Below are 21,095 nucleotides of genomic sequence, written 5' to 3' on the forward strand. Positions count from 1 at the left end.
AATGTAAATTCAACACAACTAATTAAATTTATCAAAAAAGAAGCATTAGTTTAGAAAATGATATATGTATTTATTACATTATTTTAATGTTGATTAGGTATATCTAAAGAAGCATTAGTCTTTGCTGATTATGATATAATAATTATAAGTGGATAGTAAAATTTTGAAAAATATAATCTCTAAATCGTAAAATAGACACGAAGATATTTGATTTTTAAAAAAGGCTTAATAATAATTTATGTAATCTGTCAACTTTACAAAAAAATTATTTTAACCTTTATTTAATTTTTTATTTTTTAAGTCTTTAAACTTTTATTGTCGATCGAAAATAGACAAAAAAATCAATATTAATTATCTTTCTGAATGTGACATCCACGTAGATGTCACATCAATAATGAATTAATTTTTATTTTTAAAATTTTAAAATTATTAAATAAGTTATTAACATTACTAACAAGTATAGAATATAAAAAAATGTTTTTAAAATTTTATTTAATTATTAATATGGCATATACATAGATGTCTTGTCAATAGTGTTAAGTGATATTAATTTTTCCATCTATCTTAAAGTGATTTGACAAAAATAAATTAAGGGTCAAAATTATTTTTAAATATAAAATTAGCAGACTAAGTTTATTATGAAAAAAATCAATCAGGTTTGACCAAAGCAAACAAATTATTATCTGATTCCTTCCTCAGCCAAATTATTCTTTTCTCATACATTTATAGAAATGAATTATTCTCGACATTACGTGAACTTGTTATGACTATATAAAAACAAATTGACATTTTAATTTACTCAAAATTTAAAATATAAGGTCTACATGAGATGATAGAGTCAAAAACAAATATAAAATAATTTTACACAAATTGTAAATAAATATTTACTATGAGTTTTGATATTGTAATATACCTAGGGTGGAGTTCTTCTGAACTCGGCCAACCATTTTGGACTTGAAACAATTGAAAGTAATGCGAATATTTTATGTTTCCATTAGGCTTTGCGCCAACCAAGGTTGGTAGTAACTGCGGCAAAGTACTTGGGTTGGTGAGCCTGCCTTGCACACCCATTCAAAGTAAGACTAAAGCACCAAAGTCATCGCCAGCCTTGAAAATTTTCTATATAAATAGTCACTCCACTGAAACCAAGCTGCACCATTGCCTTCTCTTGTATCACTCTTATCCCTTTCACAAACACTAGCTAGCTATCATTTAACTCAAATTTTACTCAAACCAATGGCTCCAACACTTGCTGATCCATTCAATGATTCTTCTGCTCTCATTGACTTTGTTATTAACCAAGGGAATGGAGTGAAGGGTTTGTCTGAACTGGGTCTTAAAGCCCTAGACAATATATCCAACCTCTGGACGAGAAGATGTGCATGACCAATAATATACCTCAAGGATCAATTCCCATAATTGATATGTCAAATTGGGAAGATCCTAAAGTAGCAAAATCTATTTGTGATGCTGCTTCAGAATGGGGCTTCTTCCAGATTGTTAACCATGATGTACCTGTTGAAGTGCTGAAGAATGTTAAAGATGCTACTTATAACTTCTTTAGATTGCCAGCTGAGGTTAAAAATAAGTATTCCAAGGAACATTCATCTTCAAACAATGTGAGGTTTGGCACAAGTTTTACCCCTCAAGCAGAAAAGGCTCTTGAGTGGAAAGATTATCTAAGCTTGTTTTACGTCTCTGAAGAAGAAGCTTTTGCATTATGGCCTTCTGTCTGCAGGTAGAAAAATTGTTAATTGTTAGATTTTCTTGAATCCTCAAACATCATGCCATACATTCCTTTTGTTGACAAATATATTAATAAACCATTCTGGTAATCTTTTTTAGGGAGCAAGTGTTAGATTACATGAAGAAGTCTGAAGTTGTAATTAAACAACTATTACAGGTGCTAATGAAGGGCCTAAATGTCGATGAAATTGATGAGGCAAAAGAATCATTACTAATGGGTTCAATGAGGACTAACCTTAACTACTATCCTAAATGTCCAAACCCTAAACTATCTGTCGGAGTAGGTCGTCACTCTGATGTCTCAACTCTTACAATTCTTCTGCAAGATGAGATTGGGGGACTTTTTGTAAGAGGAAACGAGGGAGATGATTGGATTCATGTTCCTCCAATTAAAGGTTCTCTTGTGATCAATGTTGGAGATGCACTACAAATAATGAGCAATGGAAGGTATAGGAGTGTTGAACATCGTGTGGTCGCTAATGGAAGTAATAACAGAATTTCAGTCCCCATTTTTGTGAATCCAAGACCTACTGATATGATAGGACCATTACCTGAATTGGTCGCAAATGGTGAGAAACCAATTTACAAACAAGTTCTTTATTCAGATTACGTCAAACATTTCTTTCGTAAAGCACACGATGGGAAGAAAACAGTTGAATTTGCTGAATTATAAACTTAATATATTTTTCTTCCTTCATCAAATGTAATAAGGTTAATAACAAATAGTTGATAAATACAATGTGTATTCATAACCAGACTTTGTCTTCAAACACATGTATTGTGAGATCCAAAAAGATATTTTTCATTTATTTTGAAATAAATACATTTTTAACTGTTGAATGCATTTGCAATGTTTCTCTATTATAGGACTAGATTTGTAACACCCCTAAAATCACTATGCCATGAAAAGTGGTATTAAGTTGTGATCACAAATAGTGGAATTCTTGGTAAAATAAATAAGTTACATAATTGATAAAAGAGAAGGATGATGGATGCCAAAGGAAGTTGAATTAAGAAGTATGTTACGATATATTAATTTAAGGTAGGGATTAAATCATAAAGATGTGAAAAGTTTTGGGATAAGTATAATTATTCAAAATTTGAAGAGTTAAAATATAAATATGGGAAATTTGAAGGATCAAAAGTGAGCATAACTCAAAATTCCTTATGACACGAAATTGATAAGCAATGACTGAATTGAATAATTGGAGAAATATGAAGGACTAAATTGTAATTTTCCAAAAGTCAATAGTGATTCAAGGATGGAATTGTAGAGAACTATGAAGGGTAAAATGGTGATTTCATAATTTGGATAAATATTAAGTGTAATAATTGAGGATGAATGGTGAAGAAAAATTGTTAGTTAAAATATTTTATTATTTTACTATTATTTTATTTTAAGATATTTTTATATTGATTAATGATATTCTTTTCATCTTTCTTTCAAGTTCATCCCAGCACCATCCATGGAGAAAATAAATTTTGATTTCTTCGCAATTTGGTCATTTCCTTGAAATTAAGAGAGAAATCCTTAGAACTTCTAGTAAAATCAAGCCTTCAACAATCTATTGAACTTAGATTTCAAGAAGGAAGATTGTATGTTCATGTTGGTGGAGAGTGAAAATCAAGATAAGGCTTGAAATTAAGAGAACAGTAAGAATATCAAAGTTATCATGTTTTCAAGTTGAATCTTGCTAAAAAGGTATAGAAATGATGTTAAAGAAAAGATTTTTGATGAAAATTTTTATGTTCTTAACGAAGAAAGAAATTGAGAAATTGAACCAAGTGATAAAAAGAATAGAAAAACAAGTGATTTGAAGTGGAAGATAGGTAGTACCCTTGAATTCTTTTGTTACTTAAAGACTAAAATGTAAACTTTATGAATTTTGTAGTAAACGAGTAAAATAAAAGTGTAAAGTAATTTGATATGCGAAATAAAATGTTATTATAGAAGGTTTCACTGAAGTGTAATATGGAAGTGAATTAAACATAAAGGGATATTAAAGTGAAATTATAGTAAATATTGAATTTTCATGATGCTAATGACTGAATTGTGAACTTTGTGAAATTTTTAGTTGAAATAAGAGAAGTGAAGTGCATTTGTAACACCCCACACCCGTGCCCTATGCCGGGATGGAATACGAGGCGTTACTAAACTTGAACACATGCATACAATCATTTTGATGTCATCAAGACTTGGTCAAATTTAAAACTTTTTCGAACTTTTTCTAAACTCCTTAACATGGGCCTACGAGGCCCCAAACATCCATTGGAAACCATTCGAGACCAACTCGGGTCATTTAACCAACTTTAGAAAAATAGCCCTTGAAACAGGGCACACGCCGGTGTGGAGGGGCAACACGCCCGTGTGGAACTTGTACATGGCCGTGCTGATGGCCTGTGTGGCTTACACGGCTTAAGCATCTAGGGACATGCTCGTGTCCCATGCCCGTGTAGATTTATTTTTCAATTCGAAGCTACAGGGGTTTTCACACGGCTTGACACACACCTGTGTCCCTCACACGACCATGACACGCCCGTGTCTAAAAACCTCGACATTCTATTTCTGACGTCAACATCTAATTAGGGGCACAAGGCCAAGGTACACGCCCGTGGCCAGAGGCCGTGTCCTCCACACGGCTGAGACACATGACCGTGTCTCTGCCCATATGTTTACTACCATGCATACTGACTTGTAAAAATTAACATGCAGGGGACACACGGTAAAATAACACGCCCGTGGGGCTGACCGTATGTTACACACGACCTAGGCACACACCCATGTGTTTACCTGTGTGGACGATATAAGGCTATCTACCAAGCCTTTTGCCACCCTGAAACACGATTTAACTCCATCCAACATACCAAAATCTTACATAACATGATTTCTAAATCAAGCAACCATACCAACAACTTCACATTCATGAAAGACCTTTTTGTATTAATATAAAAACATTCAATGTTAGCCATTATTCATGGCCTTATACAAAATGAGTCAAATACTAAAGTAAGCCAACATACTTGGCAGATTTAAAAAGACATAAAACTCAAAAGTCAAGATCCTATACATCCTATAATCAAAATAAAAGAACTAACTATACCAAGTGCTTCAGATGATAGTGTGTCTGGCTTCTTCGACGTAGGCGATGATCCTCGAGCTACTTTGGTGGCACTATAAGAAAATGGAAAGGAAAATAGGGTAAGCATAAAGCTTAGTAAGTTGCATGAAAATAAACGTCAACTAATTATCATGAAACAATATGCTCATAACCTTTCATAGCTTATTCGTGAATACCATAAATGGACGTAAATACAACTTACTCATCACTATCCAATACAACTCATATTGCATATATTGAGCCCACATCTCATACATTTCAAATAGGTACCTGTACCACTCATCACAGGATCATACCTTTTCTCATTTCGATATAAATCATAAATCTTTTGTTGAACCATTTGGAATACTACCGGATACTCAATAGCCCTAACATGGGATAAGATGCTGACGCTATGTCCCAGACATGGTCTTACACTGGCTTTCATATAGCGAGTTTGATGCCATGTCCCAGACAGGTCTTACATTGGCTCTCATCTATCGGTGTCGATGTCATGTCCAGACAGGTCTTACATTGGCTCTCATCTATCGGTGTCGATGTCATGTCCAGACAGGTCTTACACTGACACATAACAAGCTGACGCCATGTCTCAGATAGGTCTTACACTAGCTTGTATATTGCGAGGCTGATGCATGTCCCAGACATGTCTTACACTAGCTTTCGTCTCAATACTGATGCATGTAACAGACATGTCTTACACTGGCGTAAATATCTCGAGGCTGATGCATGTCCCAGACATGTCTTACACTGGCTCTCATACTGTGGCTGATGCATGTCCCAGACATGTCTTACACTAGCACAAAAATGACCCAAATGTCATGGCATGAATATCTGATGATTCCTAAGGCTCAACCAAGAGTCCTACTACTTCAATTCTCATCATGCTTAGTCATTTCCACAATCAAATAATTTATGCTATAAAAATTCATTCATACATGAAAACAACAATGTAGTTGCATTATTTACACACAACTTACCTCGGTATTCAAAATGTAGACGACTAGTTCGGCTTAGTCCATTAGCTTTGCTTTTCCACGGTCTAAAGATTTTGTAATTCTTGATCTATAATGATAAAAATTCACAAATTTAATCATTTTATTGATCTAGGCACTCAACAATCTATAACTGGGAAAAATGACCATTTTGCCCCTAGACTTTCACAAAATGACCATTTTACCCTAGCCCCAAAAATCAAATTTTCTCGCATTTTCTCATTAATCAAGCCTATCCGACTACTTTTTATACTAGGAGCAGCTCACAATTCTTATTATTTCACACATTTATCACCTATTTTACAACTTATTCAAAATAGTCCTTAGTTAGGGTTTCCATGAAAACTACTTCACAAAAGTTGTTTATTTCACAACCATGATTCATTTTCTTCCATAAAATTTTAGAAAACAATATGAACACTCTCATGGTAAAACCCTATACTTTCAATCATTTTGCAAAATAATCTCCTGATTTGAAAGCTCATGCTACAAAGGTTCTAAAAGTACAAAAATCATCAAGAAAGACCATCAAAATCACTTACTTGAGAGGGTTACAAGTTGCTGAAATTTTGAAGCTCAAAAACCCCTACAATGGCTGAATTTTCGGTGGAGAAGGAGATAGGAAAAAGATGATATCTTTTTCTCTTTATTTTATTTCTATTTTAGTCAAATAAATTACCTAATTGTCACTAACTTTGACATTTGACCAATCTTGTCTCCCCTATGGCCGGTCATGCTAAGTTTTAATGGTTTATTTGCTCTTTAAAGACCCCCAATTTATTATTCATAGCAAATTAACACCCTTAGCTATCGAATCAAGACTTCTGCACTTTATGCGATTTAGTCCTTTTTCGCAATTAAGCTCACAAACACTAAAATTAATTCACAAAAATTTTCATGCACCTACATAATCATGCCATCACAAATAAAATAATATGAAAAATAATTTCTCCGGCTTCAGGATAGTGGTTCTGAAACCACTGTTCCGACTAGCCCCAAAATCGGGCTATCACATAAAAATAGATATGTGAAATATTATATTATGGTGAATTAATTGATTAATGTGATATGTGATAGCGAATTTGAATGAAAGGTGAAATTAAAATGATATTATAATAATTATTGAATTTTATATTGTTAAGGATTAAATTGTAATATGTTCAAAAATGACTATAAGTATTAAATTTTTTAAAAGAGTTATTCAAATAAAATGTTACATGGAAGAGAACTTATTTAAAGTGTCTAAGTATTAGATATTGAATTTCGTGGCAAAAGGGATTAAATTGAAAAGTATGTGAAAGTTCTATGTGTTATTATTTGATAAGTGAAAACGATGTAGAGAGTACGAAACAAATGATTTATTATGGACCAGGAATTTAGTGAATAAAATTTCATGATTATTGTAATTGAAATTTGCAATTTTTCTTTAAATTATGAAAATGAGGACTAAATTGAATAAGTGCAAAAATATAGTGAAATTGTGAAAATCGTGAAATATTACATTTGTGTATAACTAATGTAAGTCTAGTGGTATTCAAGCGGCCATGCAGACTAGTGTTGAACTTCGTGGATATAGTTGGCATGTCATAGGAACCCGAATGTTCCCGTGTTAATCGTGATATTACACTTCAGTGCCATTCTGTTCTGGTAATCCACTTCGATACCTGTGTTTCCAACACTTATGTGCTCCATATTTCGTGATTATGTTTTGTATATTCATCTCACTCAAATGTGTCTAACATGGGCTAAAAGTCGTGAAAACTGATTTTTGATAATAATCCATGTTAAGTAGTAAAGTGATAAAATAATGAATCAAAGTACTACTGAATTTTGTAAATACTGAATAACCTCTAGATTATTATGATGTAGTCGTTAGATTATAATAGTAATATTTTTAATATTGAATAAATTATAGAAATGATAATATTTGAATTCATGGGTACTTACTAAGCTACAATGTAGCTTAACGCGTTGCTAGTAACATGTAGGTGAAAGATCAGATTGAAGCTCTTGACTAAAGTAGTGACCTTAACACATATCATTACATCCCAAGGACTTGGAGAAGAGTACAACATCTCGATTAATTTTTACTTAAGAAAATAACATGTACATAAATGTAACAATGAAATTAGTAAGTCAATGTCTAGTTGTTTCAATACTCATGTTAATTGTGTTTTGAATGAAATATATAAGGTATTACATAATTTATGAGTTTTTGGTGATGTTTGGATTGATTATGAAAAAAATTGGTATGGTTGGGAAATGTTTGAAAATAGAATTTTCAGGTCTCTATCCTAAGTCTCGAGACATGAGGGCTTATGTCTCGAGACAAACAAACTTCGAAGCTAAAATGCTACAATCCCAGGATTATGTCTCGAGACATATTGAGTTTTATCTCAAGACATATGTTGCTTTGTCTCAGGAAATAGTTCATTGTCTTAAGACTATGTATTGAGACAAGGCAACATTGAATCAAAATTCTATATTTCTAGGGTAATGTCTCGAGATACATAGGCTTGCACCTAGAAATTTTCTTGTTTTTCTCTGAAAGGCCCTAAAATGACTCCCAATCAAAGACAAAATGTATGGAAAATTTAGAAATGGTTTAAAAAGTCTTAAATGACCTTAAAAATTGGTCTAAAACTTGAATGTATAATTTAGAACTCAAATTAAAGTGATCAGTTTGTTAATGTAACATTCCTTACTTAAGGGATGTTATAGGATTAAATTAGTCCACTACTATTAAACGAATCAATTTAATTATTCTACTATTAAAATAATAAAACAAAACCAAATTAGAATAGAGTTAACATTTATTGTTTAAAAATTACATGGAAGTTATTTTTTTCCTTTACAGTTCAATGCAAACAAAAAATTCCATTTGTAGAATCATAACAAATATTAACTCTATTAAAGAGTAAATTATATTTTATATAGTAAATGTTATCTTTGTTGAAATTTGGACTTATTTGATTATTTTAACAGTATAGGAACTAAATTAATCCATTTAATAATAAATGGACTAATTTGATCCATCTCTATATTAGAAGGACATGCTAGGTATATGTATCTATTTTTATTCTTACACTATCTTTTTTATTTAATTTTAATTTATTATTTGATTGCATTAGTCCCAAATTGTAACACCTTCACTCAATTCGTTCGTCGAGTTCGAGTATGGGTGTCACAACTGAACCAGATTATTGTTCATACTAAGATCTCACTAAGCTGGAAACATATTGTATTACCTAGTTATAAAATTTACAATAGTGGCAATATAAAGTTCACTGTCTGAACTTCAGACTCTAAGGGATTTGAATTTTACAACACATATATATTTGTCCCCATAGGGAAGTTCCTAAATGTACCCTCTTCCTATGTGCATGACACTTTCCTTTGATGCCTCTGGACTTATCTCGATCTGGCTCAGTCCTTCCCTAAATTCCTTGTCCATCAAGTCTTGCAATCACAAGTCAACCATTGTAAGTTCAAATGAACATAGTGAGTTTCTTCACTACACAAAATATTCCCCACCTTGTTGGGGTCTAAATAAATAATAATAGATACAACAAACTCCTTGCTCATTTGGAACATTTTTTTTAAACTGTCATAGCGGGCGTTATCCTATTCTCGATCCTATCCATTGGCTGATAGATCATTAAGCAATTTCCTTTTGATTATTCTACCAGCATTCGATCGGCCTTGACATTTCCTTCGAATGTCTCGCCATCTCTGTGGACTCTATCCTTCCTTTTTATTAAATTCTTTCTTCCACTTATCCCCAATATGGATTTTTTCTTCCCATCATTATCCCTATTAATGCGGCCTTTTAGCTTACCTTGCTAAAGGCCCTTGGTGAGTATTCTCAATCTCTTTAGTCCATGATAGACTCTTTCCTTATCTTAATCTCGTATCACTTACTCACCTTCCACCCGTTGGCATGACTGGTAAGGTCCCATACCATCCTGGCAGACTAAATTCTGCTTAGCTGAAATAGTGGTTCGATTACTTCTTTGTAATCCGCTTTAGTCACATGACCTTACCTTTAAGCGTAGCACGCCTTTCAACTAAGGCCTAGTATGACCTTCAACGCTCAGCCGAATACCACGTATGGTCTTTTGAGTTCATGATTTCTCTGTCATACTGCATCCCCTCATGGCTCGCCATTTGGTTGATACTTCCTTAATGATTTCCCCTTAAAGAAGAATAGTTTTAACAGACTTATCTGTCATCCCATGTATTCTTTTTTGTCAATGGGTTCTATCTAGCCCTTCTTTTCCTTAAGGTCTAGCCTGATTCACAAGACCACCCACTAGGATATAGGGTTACTCTGAGTGTCCCCCAGCAGCTCTTATTGATGGATCCTTATCTAGAATCAAGCATCGTTAGTGCCTCCAATTCCGTGATTATTCCTTCTAGGTTACCTCCCACATGCTTTACTGGCTTTCAAATGCTATCCTAGCAGTCTTTTCCCACTTTATATTTCCCTTTTTATTGGCGGATTCCTTCGTCCCTCTAGCTATCTAATGTATGCCTATACTTCCAATTTTCATCCAACCCCTTTTACTTGTTTACGGGTTGTCCCATGATTTCTATTCTGATTTTCCACCCGTGTTTATTATCTCGGTGGATCTTTTATATTGCCACAGCTAACCTATGATCTTACTCGTCAGGTTCCATGTTTAATATCCTGACGGGCTCCATTGGTTGCCATAGTCGAACTCTATTGGTTGCTATAGCCGAACTATGGTCTTACTAATTAGGTTCCATGTTTAATGTCCTGATGGATTCCATTGGTTATCATAGTCGAACTATGGTCTTACCCCCATAATCCTTGTGTTTATTATCCTAATGGACCATCCCGCGTTTAATGTCCTATCAGATTATCTATGATACCGTAACGTCTTTCATCTAGGGTCTTACACACTATAACCCTGTGTTTACTATCCTAACGAACTATCAAAGGATGTCATAACATTTTTCATCCATGGTCTTAGTCCTATTTAGCCGCCGGCGAGTTTTCACATAGTGCTATAATGTCTTTCAGCTATGGTCGTACTCATTTCTATCATGATGTCATAACATCTTTCAGCTATGATCTTACTCGTTTTTATCATGATGCCATAGCGTCTTTCAGGTTTGGTCTTACTCATTTTAGGCATTTAGCCTTCAACGAGTCACTTGGCCTAGCCATGTTCTATAGATTTACTTATCTGTTTCATTCTATCCATTCCTCCATTTCACTATTCTTAATCTTGATGCTCGAACACCGTAATGTCCCCTTTGCAAGGCCTGGAGTTTTGCACATCACGAGTGCATATAGCAACACCGTGTGATGGTATCTAATAGAAAGTCTCGTTTCCTTTATCCTAACTTCATCTAAACCCATCAATGTTTCCTCTTTCATGTTCCACAAACCATAAATGCATCTCATAAATAAAATTCCATGGTATCATAATCAATTCATGTATTTTGAACCAATGTGGCGGATACTTACATTCCTATACAATTTTAACATACCTAGCATCTAGGGATGAAGTGCATAAGCTCAGTTGATGCTTCTTTGCCTCATCCGTTTAGCTTTTTTAGAACGTTGAATCTTCTCTTCTTCTAGCAGCTAAACAAGACAACCAATTCATGGGTTAAAGTTAGTAATCCCAGTTTAAGCTTAGTTTTCCAAAAACATGCAGAATCCTTAAAATGGTTTTTGGAAGTCCTTAACTTTGGTTTTTAAATCTTATATACACAGAAGGATTCATGATCTTACCAACTTACTGGATTCTCTACTTTTCCTACTCAAATCTCAACATCATTGCCCCATGCAGAGTTTTCTTGTAACCGTCTCTTTTAGGAGCTACTAAAGAAGAAGATGAATGGAAGATGAAAATGAAATAGAATGGAGTTGAATCCTCCTCGGGAAGTAATTTCCCAACTATTTATAACCTTTCATGTGCGATCTTTCACCGTATAACAACCATTCATCCATAATCATTTTGTCTCCCACTAAAGAATTGCTAATAATGATCCGATCGAATCAGAATTGAATTTCAACCATGTTCAATTCTATTTTTACCTTTTCTTGATTTTCCAATAAAGACCACCAACTTGCGGTCTTATTCAATTAGATCCCCTGATGGTTCCAAATTTTCAGGTTTAAAGGAAACTTAATGTGATACAAACAAATTCATATTAGATATCTAAGTCAAACTTTAATATAATAATAACTAGATTATGACACATCTACGATGTGGGTGAAAAATTTTATGTAACAAATCTATTAAAAAAATTATACTAAAATTAGTTGTGGCTTTATTGAAATGGTAAAATTTAGAGAAGAAAGATTTTGAGGTCTTGAGTTTAAATCTCATTATGTAGGTAATTTTCCAAATTGTATGTAAAATACAAAAACATTCTCAAAAATACTTTTATTGTTTTCTAAAACTATTGGGTTTGTAGTAATTTCACAATTGAGTTGAGACCAATTGATGATGATGATGATGATGATGATGATGATGATGATGATGATGATGATGATGATGATAATAATAATAATAATAATAATAATAATAAGTCATGAATTTTCAAGAAAATAAAATTATTTGTATCACTAATTTATAATATATTTATATAAGCACGAGTTTGGAAAAACTTTTGAATTGGTAAGAATACATTTATTGTTAATTGTAATACTTAATTCACATTTTAAAATAATTATAATATTTAACTTAGAAAGAAAATAGAAGTTTCAAAATAATTATAATTTAATAAGAATTGTGGTAATTACATATTTAAAAATAATTATAATTTAAATTACAATTATTGATTAAAAGAATTGGACTGATTATAAAACAGAATTACTTAAATAAAGATTTAAGTATAAAATATAGGAAAAAGTGGTGTGGTAATTGTAATTTGCTATTATGAGTTAAAAAATTTCACCCCTAAATAGAAATCAGCCCGTTCAAGTTTCTATTGAATAATAAAAAATAAATAAAGGTTTGCTTGAGATGTTGTGTAGCGGTTGCTTATATCATTTCTTACAATGAAATGAGAATTCAATCCCAACCCTATTTATTTTTTTAGAGAGCATTCACCACGGAGAAGAGAAATTAGCTATTGTTACAGCAATGAATACCCTAATTTCAATAAAAAAAGTGTTTGCTGCTACAGAGGTTGAGTGTTATCATAATGTAATAATTATTATGTTTTCTTTCAAATCCACTTTTAGTATTGTAATGTCTCATTTATACCATTTGCCAATATTTCTCTCTAAATATATGCAATTCTGCATTCTTTCTATTGAAGCTACTTTCCTATGTTACTTGGTAGGTTTCTGACAAGGATTGAAGGATCTTTTTAAATTATATCTTCATATCCACGTGGGCATCGAGCATTGAGTATTTCAATAAACATGAAGCGTCAAAGCAACATAAGTTTAAACACATTGATTGTGTTCCTTGGAAGGTTTTGTTAATTTCATCATCCCTTGGATGCATCACTATGATAATGAAATTTCATGGAGATAATATAGTTTCATAAATTCTGTTATAATCACAATGTTAACTACCGTGAGTGTGTCGGTTTCCAATTATAGCATTAAGTCTAAAAGTACATTTTTCTATTATATGCGTGTAATTATTTAGTTTATCCGGTAAAAACATTAGATTATTTGGTCTTGTTGGTCTTACCCTGTTGACATTTTTTTATGTGTTATTTCTTGCAGGTACAGAGGAAGTTCAGGGATGTGCTGTGAGCCTGTACTCCATTCATTTTTCTTGAGATTGGGCCATTTGCATTTTATAAATATATTTCTCGGGTATTCATAGCAATGCATACAAGTGACCATGAACTAACTCCAGTTATACGAGTAGGTGACTCATGTTGAGTACATTCTATTTTTTCTAAATTGTTTCATGTATTTGGAGATATGTCCGAATATGTGTAAAGAAAATTACAATGGAGATATGAGGTTGCTATATCGTCTCAGGTGCTAAGTTGCTTCCTTTCATTAGCCCTTCGCCTGATATCTTGGATTAACCGTGTAATGTTGAGATGAGAAGATCCCCCTATTTCAACAGCCTTATTTGCCATTTCTCCAAGTCTCTTAGCTCTCTTTCTTCTCTCTTCTCCTTCCTCTCCTTCATCCATCAGCTTTTCAATAGCCTCTTTAACATCTTCTTTCTTCACTAATACTCCAATTTTCTCCTCTTCGCCCCACCTCATTGGCTCCTCTACTCCCACCCTCATTCCGATTTCAAGTATTTGTACAGCCAGTTTCTCATTGGCAAACTGATCTGCAAAAAGCGGCCAAGTTATCAATGGAACACCGGCAGAGATGCCTTCGATCGTCGAGTTCCAACCACAATGAGTTAAGAACCCTCCAATAGCTGGATGCGACAGTATTAACACTTGCGGCGCCCAACCCCGGATCACAAGCCCTCTTCCTTTCGTTCTTTCCTCGAAACCATCCTCTGATATCCACTTGTCTACTTCATTTGATGCATCACTTCCTCTTATAACCCAAATAAATGGCCTATTGGATGCCTCTAGGCCTAAACCGAGTTGAATTGTTTGTGGGGGTGTCACATTCGATATGCTTCCCAGACAGGCATAGATTACGGTACCTGGTTTTTGAGAGTCAAGCCATCCCAAGAACTGTTGTTCATCAACCGGGGCCTTGTTGCCTCTCTGAGCTTTATCCATTGCCTCCTTGTTACATAGAGAAACCGGACCAATGCACCATACTTTGTCCTCCCTTGTCTTCTTGTATTCCTTAACATATTCAGGTTCCATCTCTTCAAAAGAGTTTACGATGACACCGTAAGACTCGAGATCTGCCTTCTTCCGTCCCTCAGAAATTTGCTTGAGGTTTTCATACATAACTTGTGGGATTTGGCATTTAGTGAACTCAACTTCGTGGGGCATGTTAGGCATAACGAAGTACTCTGTCTCGGTGGTTACTTCGTCAAGTACGTTGGAGATACGTAAATTATGAAGACAAACAGGAAGAAAGCAACAAACTCCCTGGAACACGATACGCGGAATCTGAAACTGGTTGGCAATGTCGAGCGTGTAGGACAACAACACATCAGAAAGGATACAGGTGGGGCGTGGCGTTAGCTCAGGGAACAGTTTTCTGACTGGTTTTTCGAGCATGTTGGCTGCTTGGAAGAAATTCAAGGCTAAGCTAAAGGAAGGCAGCATGTCAAAGCTCTCGCACCCTTCCGTTAATCCAAATTCGGCAAAAGGAAACCGAAACTCGAGTAGACGGATGGAGAGCCCCGATTCCATTGAACGATCGAGGGTTGCCTTGAATCTTGCTGCGTTTCGAGGCGTTATAATGATGGTTATAATCACGCCTCGCTGTGCCAGCAATCTAGCAATGTCAATCATAGGGGTCATATGGCCTTGAGCCATGAAGGGAAACACCACAAAGTGAAGCTGCTGCTCCTCTTGAGTAGGAGTAGCCATGGAAACTGTTGAAACTAAATCATAAGCTTAGTATATTAGTCTGCGTTCATATATTTATATAAAATTTGATATTTTTATTATGTGTGTAATATTTTAGATATTTTAATATATTGTATGTAAAACAAAAAGAAAAAGAACTGGTTGAGTATGATTGGTTTTGCAGGTGAGATAAGTGCATACATAAGCATTTTTGTCTATTTAAGTAGAAGTGAGTGAGGTGTTTCTCATTTGTCAAATTAAATTGCAATTAAAGTGCTGGGCGGCTATTATTGATTTGTAAGTAGTCATAAAATGTCGTATACGGAATCAACTTTGACTGGTGGAGACTTACAAGCCAAACGTATTAACAACAATCTTGTGACAAACAACCAAACATTAAATATGAAAACCATGATTTGAACTAAAATATGCTGGTTGAAAGTCCATCGTTTGACTTTCCTACTTAGCTTTGGATCTTCGGATGTGAAATAGGAGATTTCGGTTTGGAAGAGATAAGAGAGCTTTGACCCACATTGATCAATCAGACTATTGAAATTCCTTGGCATGAGTAAACCTGTTAGGTTTTTGAATAATTTATCAGGATGAAGTATGAAGCTTAGTCTAAACTTGAGCAACAACGTAATAAATCCGGATGAAGAATGACATAAACTTTGAAATTCAAGTCTGGAAGTTTTTAAGCAAACGAACAGAATCTGGTTTTGAACTATGAAAGCAAAAATTGAAAGAGTAATTTTCTTGAATGATTTCTATTGAAATTCATTGATTAAAAGATGGCATACTGCCAGTATATATACCAGTCATAAGCTGGTCAGCTTTGACAGGTTTCACTTACTATTTTTAGGATTCATTGCAACTTGCACAACTTGCAAATTAAAACTTGTAAAATTAGATAAACTGATATATCAATCTTATCAACACCGAATGCATTAAATACACTACCTACTTAGTTCTAATTTAACTAAGTTACAAAATATTACTTAAAGTAACAAAATGAAACTGAAATTGAACAGTAGCATCAACTTCAGTAGCTGTATGTACTTCATCCAGAAATACTACAGCAGCTTGATCTGCTTCCTCATACTTCATCCGCATAACTTATGTTGCATGGTCTGTTCCTTGGTTGCTTTATCTGCTGCATGCATGCCAACTTCAACACTCCTCCTTGGCTTGCATGTTGTAAATTCCCATTTTGGCTCTTAAATCTTCAAATCTTGACACACTGAAGGGCTTTGTTAAGATATCAGCAAGTTGTTCTTCAGAACTGCAATGAATCAGCTTCACTTCTTGAGCTTGCTCCATCTCTCTAACAAAGTGAAATTTGATCTTGAAGTGTTTCGTTCTCCCATGGAACACTGGATTTTTTTGCAATTGCAACAGCAGATTGGTTGTCATAATTGATCTCTATTGCTTCCTTTTGGTGTTGGTTTAAATCAGCCATTATTTTTCTTAGCCAAATGGCTTGGTTGACAGCTCCTGCAGCTGCCACATACTCTGCTTTAGCAGTTGATTGAGCAACAATAGTTTGCTTCTTTGAACTCCAGCAAAAAATGGCTGAACCAAGGGTGAACAGATACCTTGAGGTACTCTTCATATCATCTATTGATCCAGCCCAATCACTATCAGCATAGCCAATTAATTTTATGCTTTCAGCCTTAGTGAACATCATTCCATAGCTCAGTGTACCTTTAATGTACCTGAGCACTCTTTTGGCAGTTTGGAAGTGTTTTTCATTGCAGCAATGCATGAATCTTGAAAGCAAACTTACAGAAAATATAATGTTTGGTCTAGTGGCAGTTAAATAGAGGAAACATCCAACTAGACTTCTATAGGTTGATTCACTAACCTTCTCAAAATCGCCTTGGCTTGATAGTTTCTCTCTAATGGCAACTGATTTACTTGTTGTTTTGCAATTCTGCATGGAGAATTTGTTTAGAATTTTTAAGGCAAAAGCCTTCTGACTTAGGAAGATCCCTTGCTAAGTTTGGGATACTTCCATGCCAATGAAGTAAAATATTTGTCCCAAATCAGACATCTCAAACACTTGTTGCATTTTGAACTTGAAGTTTGTCAGCATTGCTTTGTCTCCTCCTGTTACTAACAAATTTCAACATATAGAGACACTATCAGTTGAGTTTCACTACCTTGCTTTTTCACATACAAAGTAGGTTCACTGATGCTTTTCTCAAATCCAAGGCTAGCTAGATAGCCATCGATCCTGCTATACCAGGCTCTTGTTTTCAAGCCATACAAGGCTTTCTTCATTTTGTACACCTTGTCTTCTTGACCAAAAATTTTGAAGCCTTCAGGCTGCTCAACATATATCTCTTCTTCAAGGAATCCATTGAGAAAGGCTATCGAGCTGATGGATTTTCTATTGCATTTATGCTGCTAAGGCAACTAGTAACCTTATGCTGTCAAGCCTAGCTACTGGTGCAAAGGTTTCAAAGTAGTCAATGCTATACTTTTGGCTGAACCCTTTTACAACCATCATTGCTTTGAGTTTGTTCAAGCTTCCATCAGCATTGTGCTTGGCTCTAAACACCCACTTCACTCCAATGAATTTTCTGTTGAGTGGTCTTTCAACTAGCTGTCAGGTCTGATTCTTTTCAATCATACCAATTTCATCAACTATTGCCTGTTTCCAGCCTTGATGAGGTTCAGCTTCTTCAAATCAGCTTGGTTTAATAGCAACCACATGAGCTCTTTCATAAATCTCAACCAATGGTCTAATGCCTCTGACTGGTTCCTTATCAATGTCTATTTCAGGACCAACTTGATCAGCTTCAGTCTGATCTGTTGCAAGATCTTCAGAGACTGCCTCTGGTTCATTTTTATCCCAGTTCCAGCTTGCCTTCTCATCGAATACAACATCTCTACTCACAGAGACTTTGTTTGTTAAAGGATCAAGTATTTTATAACCCTTCTTGATACTGCTGTAGCCCACCAAAATACCAGGTTGAGCTTTCTTAGCAAGCTTGTCTCTTTTTGCTGCTGGAACATGAGCATAACAAACACATCCAAAGACTTTTAGGTGAGCCAGTGATGGTTTGAACCCGAACCAAGCCTTGAATGGAGTTTTCTGAGCCAAAGCTTTGGTTGGGAGCCTGTTTTGGAGGTAAACTGCAGTGTTAACTGCTTCTACCCAAATGTCTTAGGCAAATTTCTTTCAAACATCAGGCACCTGGCCATATCCATCAAGCTTCTGTTTTTTCTTTCACTTACACCATTTTGTTGAGGTATATAAGTGTTGGTGAGCTGGTGTTTGATGTTTACTTCATCACAAAACGTATGTAACTCGGATGAAGTATACTCAGTCCCATTATCAGACCTCAATGTCTTCAACTTGCAACCTGTTTCAGTCTCTGTTGCAGTTTTAAACTTCAAAAATACTTAAGCCACTTCTGATTTCTGTTTCAAAAAATAAATCCAGCAATATCTCGAGTAATCATCAATGAATAAGATAAAATACCCGCTGTCATTCAGAGATTGAGTCTTCATTAGACCACCCACATCAGTGTGTACAAGTTACAGTTTTTCAGAAGCTCTCCAGGCTTTGTTTGTAGGAAATGGTAGTCTAGCTTGTTTTCCTAGCTGACATACTTCACAAACTTCTTGCTTTTCAACTGAGTTAGTAAAATTTTCAACCAAATTTTCTTTGGTTAGTTGAGTCATTGAGAAGTAGATGACATGGCCAAGTCTTTTGTGCCACAGCTTGGATTCATCCTGAACAGCTGTGTAGGCATTGTCTGCGCCCTTATTCCAATCCACAACAAAACTCTTGTCAACCATGGTCACTATCATGAGCTTGGGTCCATTTGAATCACTGATCAGACATTATTTGCCTTTGAACACCACAAAATAACCCTTTTCTAGCAACTGAGCTATACTGAGTAGGTTTCTATCTATTTCAGGCACCAAAAGTACATTTGAAACTAGTTTGGCACCTGTAGGAGTGTCAATCAGCATATCTCTTTTGCCTTCAGCTTTGATGAAGTGTCCATTTCCAACCTTCACCCTTGTTTTGAAGCTTCTGTCTATTGACTTGAAGATAGCAGCATCCGGAGTCATGTGGTTAATACATCCACTGTCAATCAGCCATCCTTTTGTGGCTTTTCTTTTGGTAGCTGTGCAAGAAACTGCAAAGACTTGCTCTTCTTGGTCACTGCCTTCTTCTACTACTCGAGCTTCAGCTCTTGGATGTTGAGGTTGATTTGGCCTCTGTTTGCCTTTGTTTTTGCAAACTTTGTCTGCATGGCCCATCTTTTTTACAGATTTTACACTGCACATCAGGCCTAAACCAAAATACTTCACCCGGATGACTTAGCCTTTTGCAGTGTGGGCAAGGTGGATATTTTCTTGGACCACCTGTCTTTGGTTTGTCTGACCAGGTTTTCTTCCCCTTGTATCTAGAGGAGTTTGAGGCTGATCTGGTTTTGGCTTGGAAGGCACCTTCTTGATGCTCTTCCAGTCTACTTGCTCTCCTTGTCTCTTGAGCGTAAAGAGCATTGATCAGATCTGTCAAGGATATGCTGGTCAAGTCCCTTGAGTCTTCAGGAGATGAGATCTTTGCCTCATACCTTTCAGGTAATGTTGAAATCACCTTCTCTACAATTCTTACTTCACTAAATTGTTCTCCAAGTAGCCTTATGTTGTTTATTACAGACATGATTCTGTCTGAGTACTGCTTGACAGTTTCTTCCTCTTTCATCTTCAAGTTTTCAAAGTCCCTTCTTAAATTCAGTAGTTGTTGCTGCATTGTTCTTTCATTCCCTTAGAAATCCTCCTTCAACTTATCCCAAGCCTGCTTCGGTGACTCACAAGCCATGATTCTTGTGAAAATCACATCAGATACACTGTTCTAGATATATGACATAGCTTTATACCTCTTTGTTCTTTCATCAACATGCTGCCTGATCTGAGCCATTGTTGGATTGGCTCTTAGTGGTTCTGGTTCAACATCAGAGTTGACCACTTCCCACAAATCGAATGCCTGTAGGTAGGTTTTTATTTTCACTACCCAAATGTGGTAGCCCTCTCTATTGAAAATTAGTGGTGCAGCTGGTGAGAAGCCTGATGAAGCCATGGTTCTAAGGATTGAAAATGACAGGTCCACTAAGAATAAGGCTCTAGATGCCAATTGTTAGGTTCTTGAATAATTTATCCGGATGAAGTATGAAGCTTAGTCTAAACTTGAGCAACAACGTAATAAATCCGGATGAAGAATGACATAAACTTTGAAATTCAAGTCTGGAAGTTTTTAAGCAAACGAACAGAATCTGGTTTTGAACTATGAAAGCAAAAATTGATAGAGTAATTTTCTTGAATGATTTCTATTGAAATTCATTGATTAAAAGATGGCATACTTCTAGTACATATACCAGTCATAAGCTGGTCAGCTTTGACAGGTTTCACTTACTATTTTTAGGCTTCATTGTAACTTGCACAACTTGCAAATTACAACTTGTAAAATTAGATAAACTGATATATCAATCTTATCAGCACCGAATGCATTAAATATACTACCTACTTAGTTCTAATTTAACTAAGTTACAAAATATTACTTAAAGTAACAAAATGAAACTAAAATTGAATAGTAGCATCAACTTCAGTAGCTGTATGTACTTCATCCGAAAATACTACAGCAGTTTGATCTGCTTCCTCATACTTCATCCGCATAACTTATGTTGCATGGTCTGCTCCTTGGTTGCTTTATCTGCTGCATGCATGCCAACTTCAACAAAACCCTCCCTGATGATATGCAGAATAA

The 21,095-nt window shown here is 35.0% G+C and overlaps 3 protein-coding genes and 1 pseudogene across 3 annotated transcripts; 2 read left to right on the forward strand and 2 right to left on the reverse strand.

The window, feature by feature from the left end:
• Positions 1–1,158: 1,158 nt before the first annotated feature.
• Positions 1,159–1,850, forward strand: LOC128279253 (feruloyl CoA ortho-hydroxylase F6H1-3-like; annotated as a pseudogene).
• Positions 1,851–1,864: 14 nt separating this feature from the next.
• Positions 1,865–2,498, forward strand: LOC108463461 (feruloyl CoA ortho-hydroxylase F6H1-1-like). Its single transcript, XM_053024596.1, has one exon. The coding sequence runs from the start codon at positions 1,865–1,867 to the stop codon at positions 2,417–2,419; it is 555 nt and encodes a 184-aa protein (XP_052880556.1). The 3' UTR covers positions 2,420–2,498.
• An 11,128-nt stretch (positions 2,499–13,626) lies between these two features.
• Positions 13,627–15,465, reverse strand: LOC108462860 (UDP-glycosyltransferase 73C6-like). Its single transcript, XM_017762769.2, has one exon. The coding sequence runs from the start codon at positions 15,326–15,328 to the stop codon at positions 13,841–13,843; it is 1,488 nt and encodes a 495-aa protein (XP_017618258.1). The 5' UTR covers positions 15,329–15,465; the 3' UTR covers positions 13,627–13,840.
• Positions 15,466–19,162: 3,697 nt separating this feature from the next.
• LOC108462496 (uncharacterized) lies at positions 19,163–20,084 on the reverse strand. Its single transcript, XM_017762437.1, has 2 exons — positions 19,694–20,084; positions 19,163–19,575 (listed from the first exon to the last, which is right to left on the reverse strand). The coding sequence occupies exons 1-2, from the start codon at positions 20,082–20,084 to the stop codon at positions 19,163–19,165; spliced, it is 804 nt and encodes a 267-aa protein (XP_017617926.1).
• Positions 20,085–21,095: the final 1,011 nt, after the last annotated feature.

This window comes from Gossypium arboreum, chromosome 13 (assembly GCF_025698485.1).
Source record: "Gossypium arboreum isolate Shixiya-1 chromosome 13, ASM2569848v2, whole genome shotgun sequence".
NCBI classification, from domain to species: domain Eukaryota; kingdom Viridiplantae; phylum Streptophyta; class Magnoliopsida; order Malvales; family Malvaceae; genus Gossypium; species Gossypium arboreum.